At 43.0% G+C, this 8,910-nt stretch overlaps 2 protein-coding genes across 2 annotated transcripts; both read left to right on the top strand.

Annotated features, from left to right (window-relative positions):
• Positions 1 to 2,566: 2,566 nt before the first annotated feature.
• On the top strand, positions 2,567 to 5,551 carry C922_01548 (hypothetical protein; the record flags this gene model as incomplete). Its single annotated transcript, XM_008817151.1, has 2 exons — positions 2,567 to 4,793; positions 4,983 to 5,551. 2 exons carry the CDS (start codon positions 2,567 to 2,569, stop codon positions 5,549 to 5,551), a joined length of 2,796 nt encoding a protein of 931 aa, XP_008815373.1.
• A 2,133-nt stretch (positions 5,552 to 7,684) lies between these two features.
• Positions 7,685 to 8,362, top strand: C922_01549 (hypothetical protein; the record flags this gene model as incomplete). Its single annotated transcript, XM_008817152.1, has 1 exon — positions 7,685 to 8,362. The coding sequence occupies one exon, from the start codon at positions 7,685 to 7,687 to the stop codon at positions 8,360 to 8,362; it is 678 nt and encodes a 225-aa protein (XP_008815374.1).
• Between the last annotated feature and the right edge of the window lie 548 nt (positions 8,363 to 8,910).

The raw sequence follows: 8,910 nt of genomic DNA on the forward strand, positions 1-8,910 counted from the left end.
ACGCCAAGGGGGAAACTGTCTAAACGGGGAATCCTGCGCGTGCACCGGGGTGGGTATCTCCTGCGCGTGAGACAACACCTGGCAGGTATACACACATGTGTATGTTTACGTACATTCGCATAATTCACCGGCGTGACAAAACGACGTCGTTATGTTTTTTCCCACCTACTGATCGTTTTTTATTTTTTTTCTTTTCAATTCTGAGGAAATCTGTGAATAGGAAAATTTCCCAAAATTATCTTCTCTCGCATTTTTTCTCCCAAACGGGGGGATTCATACCTTTTGTTATATCTTTTCTCTTGCGCATTTGTATGTGCGTCCATTTTGTTTTTCTCACCCTGTTGATTCTTCACGCCGCTGCTTAACTCCTTGCAACGATTGAAAAACTTGTTCTCTTGGGCAAAAAAAAAGAAAAAAAAAAAAATACGAGATGCGGAAGCGTCTGTGGTATTATAGCCTCATTGTGAGCAACAGGACAAAGACGTTTTTCTTTCTCGTACAACCAAGTACCAGGCTAAGATAGAACTTCCTCCTCGTCCAACGAATCGCGACCCACAATTTTGTTTCCCCATTTGGGAACAACTGAAGAAGTTTGAAACTCCTCGAAAAAGACACTTCTCTTGCGCCTTTGGTACATTATTGAGCCCCCAATTTGACAGCTCCTTCGAACATGCTAAGAGTGGCCCTTCCTTACCCAAACAGACATGAAAGGATATGCAGACCAGCTAGCTAATCATACACTCTTCCATTCTGTATTGCCCCTTTTTCCACATATGTAGATTCACCACTTGGGGCAAGACATCCTCAAAGCTGTTAACTTCCCTGCTGTCAGTAAAGCTTCAAATTACCGAGGGTGGTCCCCATTTTGGTTCTGGCGCCGCGAGGGGAATATCATAAAAAAGGAATGTAAAACAGAGCAACACAAGGTGAGGCAAAAGCGAACCGACGAAACTGGCCAAACCGACCCAACGCGACACTAGCTTGCCCCATGCCACCACTGCACGCATAAGGGGGGGTGTTATGCGGACGGCAAAACGGAGAGGTCCAAAACCTCACCTTCTTTTTTCCCCTCTTATATGCAAGGAAGCGTTTTAAAAAAAGTGAAAGGAATTACACCACCCTTCAGTTGCCTACGCGTAGCGACGAAGGGGGGAAAATAGGTTGGAGCGAAAAAGAAACAGAAAGGAAGTACAGCAGTGTAAAACGCGACCTCATAGCACAATCGCGCAACGGGGCGCAAAGGAGGAAGCGCAGAATAGGCAACGCCACTAAACCGCTTGGGTCTTCCCCCTCTCCCCCAAAAAAAAAAAAATAGCAATTTCAGGAACTTGGCAAAATTACCAAATTTATTCTAACAGGTTACGTAAAAAGGAAAAAAAAAAGAGGAAAAAAAATGTGACCACTTTGCGAGCAAATATTTCTTCACCGTATTGACTAACACTTGAGGTACATGTGCACAGCACGTGCGATCAACATCCGCGGTGTGAAGAATCGCCAAAAGGGAAAGCACAGTTGTACGGTATAGGGGAAGCAAAAAAAAAAAGAAAAAGAAAAAGAATAAAGAAAGGAAGAAATAAACACCAAGAGGGAAGAAGGAAGCGGCGCGGTGAAACGGTGAGACCGCCAAGCGGAAAAAAGCGAAATAGAACGGAATAGAACAAAATAAAACGAAATAAAACGAAATATAACCGAGTAAAACTCAGTAGAACTAAGCAGAACCAGCAAAACTGAACGGAGCAACACCCCCGCGCGCAACACACGCTTACACAAGGTGGAATTGGCGAGTCCCGCAGAATAAAACGTAACAGTAAACACAACATCGTTGGAGGAAAGATCAACAGGGCGCGAATGGGTGGTGCCCACCTCGGGTAGAGGACAGAGTTGCAACTCCTAATGATCGGTTCGAGTGGAACCAGGTAGCACGCGCAGATGGTCGTCCAGTTAAGTGCAACGGTAAACATCACGGTGAAAAAAAAAAAAAAAAACGAAAACGCAAGAAAAAGCACGAAAAAAAAAAAAAAAAAAAATCGAATTATTATTATTATTTTTTTTTTGTAACCACTGAGGGAAGAGAAAAATAAAGGAATAGAACAAATTAAAATATTTCCAACTATAACCAAAACTGGCAGTTCTAAAATTTCAACCTAGATCGAACTAATTCGTGCGAACCGGAGGAGATGTGCAACGGCAAAGGGGAAGAAACATAGCCAACAACAAAAGTAGAACGAGAGATATTACCCTAGCAAAAGGTAGAGTAAGAAACAATACCTTAAAAGAAGGAAGAAAAAGAAATATTTTCCTCAAAGAAGAACTTTTTTACACTCTCGAATGTCACCCACCCCCGCGGTGCACACAACGGCTTTTCCATTACCGGGCAACATCCCAGTAGTAGAACTTGCAGAAAGCAAGCGCGTAGGACCGGGGGAAGGAAAAAGAAAAAATAATAAATAAATAAGTAAAAGGAAACAAATAAATAAGTAAAAGTAAAGAAAAAAAAAAATCCAAAGATACATGTGAAAGTGGAACTCCTTTTAAGTAGCTGCCTGAAAGAAGGGAGTTTTCCGAAATGGAGGTCCAAAACGAAGTTGGCCAAAACCCAGGTGCACATTTAAAGAAGAAAAAAAAAAAAAAGCATGAAAGGAGGGGGAACAAACGGGCGCACGCTCCCAAGACGGATAGAGAAAAGGGGAAAAATGTAGGTAATAAGAAGAGTAGAAGAAATAGCAGCAACGAAAATGAGCCCACTAAACACCGCACGGAAGACCGCGCTGACGAGTACGCAGGTAACCCCATGCTCACCGATCAGGACAAGATAGCCCAGGCGGAAAGAAGCGACTACAAGGGGGTAGCACCCGACGAAAACCAGGACACCACCATGTCCACGTATGATGATAAGACGATGGAAGAAGCAGACAACACACAGCAGTCCGACGCCCATGACGTATGGATCGCACTTTGTAAATATCTCAATTGCATGCAGAAAAAGGAATACATAAATGAGGAAGATGCACATTCCGAATTAGAGGTGCCCCCAAATCAGTTTTTCACAAATTGTAACTTTTTTTGTAGTGAACATGAGGAGGATTATTCGACTGTCAATTCGGTGGAGACCAACAAGGGGGGGGGAGGTGTGTTCTGTTGGGGGGCCTCCCATCAGTGTGGTGAGAGTGAGGATGAGGGATGCGGCGCCGATGGAGAGACCGATGCTAATCACAGAAGCAGAAACGCGAACATGTCGAGCACGGATAACATTGGTAGCCACAAAGACAGGAATGACCCCATGGGGGGGGAATTTCCAGACGGGGGAGACCACAACACACACACACTGCACAACGCCGATGAGGAGAATGAGCAAGGAGAAAAACAAAAAACAAATATACGAATCATGAGCCAAGGGAAGGAAGAGTCACATTACAGGAGTGAGAACAACTTGACTACTTCGTCATCCTTATTTTCCAGACAGAAAAGTGAAAGAAACAATTTGGGCGACCCTTCTCACGGGATCACTCCTCTCGTCACTTGTGACCCCCTCACCAGTAGAGAAAAAATTGACAGAAACGTCATCTTCATGCAAGTAAGAAATTTCTCGCAAAAAATTGACGAGTACATTTCTGATGAAAAAATCTTCAGAGCGCAAAAGTTAATCCTGCACGTAAAAAAGTACGTAGAGCATTATATTAGCTATTTTAAAAAAATAAACGATGAAGAAGCTGTCCAAATGTTAACAGAGTATTATGAGGAGAACTGTACTGATAAGAAGTTCAGTTACAATATGAACAATTTAAAAGTCCATATGATGTTTTATTTTTTTAATTCTTTCCATTTGCATGACTTGTCCAGTGTCCTGCAAGATTATTCATACTATTTTTCGGTCGACAAAAATAATAGCGTATACTCTGACACGATGAGCAACTGGTTGGATAACAAGAATTCGCACACGGTAGGCGAAAATGCCAATATGAAGAGGAAATCTTGTAGGGTTCCCTCCGCCAAACACTCCGCTGACCAGTCTGCCGATCACCTCGGCGACCACTCCGACGGGGGTCTCCCTTGCGGCTCGTCCGCCATGGGGCTCACCTTGGACGGCGAGGTGCGCAGTGAGCAGAACGGCCAAGTGATCAGTGCGCAACATACTGATGAGGGAGGTGATCAAAGTGGCGAGGTTACAAATGAGGACCAACATGCGGATCGACATGCAGATCGGCGTGCAGATCAACGTTCGGACCGAGGGGAAGAGACAGCAGATGCCAACGAGGGCGCAGCAGGCGACCACCCCAGCGACTGCAACCAGGCCGAGGAGGACGAACAAGCAAATCAAGAAAGCCAAATCATTGTGGACAAAATGTATCACCACCAGTGCAACGATTCCAGCATCCTCAGCAGCAACAAAGTCTCAATCAGGAAGAAAAATTCCGAAGAAGAAACAAACATAAATACAAAAAAAAGTAATCGTCATATGGTTAAAATTATTAAGAAATATTCAAGACGATTTAGAAACTTTCGAAAAATGAAACAAAACAAAGAAGGATGGATTAAAGAAAATGATAAGTATTTGGATTTGTGGCACCGAGTGGATAATAACAATAACATTTCTATGCATATGCGGGCGAAGCTTCCCTACGAGGTCAACAAAATCCTGTCCATTATCAGCGAGACGGAGCTAAGCACGCACTGGGTGCCCTTTCTTACATCCTCTCAGAAAATCAAAAGCTTGTCGAGATGCAGCGCCATCATTGCGCAGCTTTATGAGTACCCCATAATAGGGAAGAAGGAGTCCCTGATGTACTGCCTAGGTGAGTGCAGCGCGAGAGCGTAGAAGCGGATAAACCGATAAGCGGATAAGCGGCTTGATGCGTTTAGGGCTCTAGTCCTTTTCTTCTATACCTCTCCACTCCCATTTAAAAACCTTCACCCGTCCTGCTTCTCCCCCGTTCTGCTTCTCCCCCGTTTTACTTTCCCCCCGTTTGACTTCCCCCCCGCAGGTGCCAACGCACTGGAAGAGCTCGGCTGCGTAATCCTCTATTGCATGTGCCCCCCGGAGCAGAAGAAAGACATCGAGTTCTACCAAAACATGTGCGAGCAAATCAACATAAACAAGAACGAGGAAATATTAAAAGTCAAGGAAATCCCATTGAAATTCAGAAAAGTAAAAAGGGAAGTCACTTTTTTTGACTGCCAGTTGCCTGAACACGTATCCAAAATAGAAAGACAAAGGGGAGCCAATTCGTGCTTCTTAATATACCCAGTGAATAATGGCAACTCAACAGTTCTCGAGCTATTCGTTCATTTCGAAAATGACTTTAAATACACGCCAATAAAAATGGTCACTTATTTTATTAAGAAAATTATGAAAAATACGTACGAGAAAATTGTCAAGGCGTGCAAAAATTACGACACGATTTATGCCCCCCGGCTAACCACAAACCAGGAATTTCACCTCTGGCTCCATAACCAAATTAAGGAGTACATTAAGAGCAAGCACCAGGCCAAGTTCATTGATTCGATAAGTCTCGAGAGCTATCACGGGCCGGAGAACAGTGACCCGCTCTAGAAACTTGGGGGGAGCGCGGTAGGATGGGGAGCAGGATGAGCGGCACGTTAAGAGATACAATGATACGCCGCACGCACATGATTGGTAGCGTGTCTCCTCACCCACTCATGCACTCATTTTGTTAACTCTTCCCTTCTCTGTGCATATGCCACCCCGCTTTCCCGGTCCCAGCACCAGAGCCATTTTTCCTTTCCGAATTGCCATCCTATGCTCGCATTAAAACAGCTTCCTTGTGCAACGTTCACCTGCTTCAGTGAGCCTCCTAAGGTATCCACGAGTGAAGGTACTGTTTACATACCATGTAGGCATATCTGCCTGGTAAAATTTTTTTTTTTTTACGTAGACGAATTTTGGGAGGATTGAGCCATTTTCGGTTTCCTGGCCCCACGGCGTTGCCATAGCGCGACTTCATTCCTATGAGCTTAACACCATTTGATTATTCCCATTTCATTGCTGCTCTCTTTGCTATTTCATTTTATTTTTTTTAGTAGTTAACATGATTTATTTGCGTCCTCTTCATAAAACCGATAAGACAAAACACACGTGCTGATTTCGTTTTCCCGACATGTGTTTTCACTTTTTAATCGTATTTAATTTTTTTTCCTTAAAAAGGGACTTACCCATTTTGAGTAAATTTTTATTTTAACACACAATTCAGTAGGCTACGCCGAGTGGTATGTGCAGGGTGTCGGGCTGAGCTCTTCGGGAAGAATAGGGGGGAAATAATTGGGAACAGCAATGAATGAAGCGAAGCGATGGGAGAAATAAAAAGGCGCGACTTTGTACAAACTCCAGTTTTGCGAATCGCATCCACTTTACAAAGGAATAGAGAAAGCACAGCTGACACAAAAATAGGTCCCATTTTGTACGTCATAATTATTGTTATGTAAGGGCAGTTTTTTATTTTACCAAAAGGTGCGACTCGATGGTTTGGCAGTTCATGCTTTTTTTCCCCTTGGCAAACGTGCACCTCCTCACTCTTTTCACATAATGACGTAAAATTAAAGGGCATACTCCGTTTGCTTTCGCGTATGTGGTTTTTCAACAAGGCAACATTGTACAAGGCGCTAAGTGGAATGGCGCCCACAGTTTTTGCATTTTCCAAAGCGCAGCCCCTTTTTCCTCCATCACACCGAGGCTTCGGTTCACCCCGGAACAAATGATCATTTAACCATTTGGGAAAATTGTAATGGAGGAACGTCTTCGTTTGGTCTTCCTATCATTCTAGTTTAAAATGGCGAAATTTTAAATGCCACAAAAAGAGTTATGAAATGTTCTTCTCACCGCCATAGGCAGTGATTTACGTCCATTTCATATCTTTTATACACCCCTGTAATAGAGGCCATGACGACTTTTTCTACCTTTTTCAGTCTAGATGGTGAAGAAAGAAGGAACAGCTGCTTGGGGCCATCATACATATAGGATAGGAGGGTGGCTTTATCCCAAACGTTAAGCAGAAAAAGTGTGCTGCTTTGTACGGGGCTGAAGAAATTTCCCCAAATTAGGCACACAAGTGAATTGTGATTTTTGCCTGCACGGTGAATAATTTTTTTTTTATATAAGCTTGCATTTTAACTAGCTAATTGTTGGTCATAGTTCTGCGCTAAAGTGGGCAAGCGTAAAAAAAAAAAAATAAAGAATAGCGCAGATAGCGCAACTCAGCAGCGCAGTTTAGCGCAATGCGGCACAAAACATAACCCAAAAATTAGCACAAAGGAGCTCTAAAAGTCGGCCTTAACACCAACCAGGAAAAGGCACTAAGCTAGCATTGACATGTACGCACCAATTGCAATTTTGTATGAACAGTTTAGAAAAAAAAAAAAAGAATATACGTATTTTCCCCAATGTGTGCAAACGAATGGGCAAAAAAAAAGAAAAAAAAATTATGGTCCATCTGATGAAGGTATAAAAGTATCTCCCTTTAAAATTTTCCTTATCGAGTAATCGCGCCCTCTCTTTTGTGGCAACTTTAAGAGAATATTCCTTAACCAGACAACCTTTGCGTACACAAGATCGAAGCGTTTTTCACACTAGGAGAATTTACGCATGTATCGCCTGTCCTTCCATCAGCTCCGCTTTAGCACAGGCCTGCTACGTTCTCCCTACGTCTAATATCAAACGGGAAGGAGTACCATGACGGAGAAGATATGTCACAAACTGATCAATGAAAACATTAAAACGTTGTGTCATCAACCCCTGGGGAGTGACGACAGCTATGAGAAAAGGCCGCATGGAAGCTTTAACAGCGGCGTTGGCGTAAACTGCTCCGCGAAGTGCGACGAATTGTGTAACAACATAAATGACCGACTGCAAAAGATTAAAGATATTGTACATCTGAGGTCGGCAAAGCCAAATGCAGTCCTGATAGAAACCCTAACCTATATCAAAGAGTACATAAAAGAAATACAAAAGTACATAGATCTTTTTAACAACGTTATATATGAGGAGAACAAGGCGTATGCTTATGTGGAGGATATTATGATCTCTCTGGATAAGCAAAATCAGAACATTCAAAAGATTTTTCACATATGTAGCAAAAATATTGTCATTACGAAGAATAACAGTGAACTCGTTTTGCAAAAACCGCAAAGCTACTCTTCTCTATCGGCTAAGTTTGTTAACAATCTGTTAAGTGTGTGCAAGGAGGAGGGAGATGAGCAGGGGGAAAACGGCGAGGGGGGAAATCACCCTGAAGATGGGGCCCTCAATGCTGCCCTGACTGCAACTCGGAGTGCCACCCAAAACGCAAACCAGAACGTAAGAGAAAATGTGATCTTAAACGAATGCCCCGGTGAGGACTATATTAATTAGGAGATCCCATTCGGTGGGGGGGTCGGCAGCAATTGGGCTTCGAAGCGAAGACGCACATGTGTTGTACCTTTGGGTCTAATCTTCCCACCAGTTGACCCTTTTTTGAGACCCATGCCCCAATACGTGCATTTTTCATGGACCCCCCTTTTTGCAAAATGGGAATGTAACATGGCAAATGTCACTTGTGGTGAAGAATTTACCCATTTAGAGGAACGCGGTTCGAAAGAAAAAAAAAACGGCAGTTAAAATTTGGCTCGATTTTATTTATATGTAAAATGTAATTTTTTTTTTTTCTCATTCAGCTTTTTTTTATTTTTATTTATTTGTTCCGTTGTTTATTTTTTTGAGCAATTAAAGCCCCTTTAAAAATTTTATTTGCCTCCTGCAACATAAGTCTGCAGCCGAGTCGCCGCTCTACTCCCCGAAAGTAAACACAAGAAAGGGGCACTTGCTTCGCGAATGTTACACATACATTACATGTGCCTGCGTACACATGTGTATAGTCCAGTTGTGTAGGTAATTCGGGTTTTGCCATTTTAAAGTGTGCA

The sequence above is a fragment of the Plasmodium inui genome, assembly GCF_000524495.1.
Source record: "Plasmodium inui San Antonio 1 unplaced genomic scaffold supercont1.5, whole genome shotgun sequence".
In the NCBI taxonomy this organism is placed as follows: Eukaryota; Apicomplexa; class Aconoidasida; order Haemosporida; family Plasmodiidae; genus Plasmodium; species Plasmodium inui.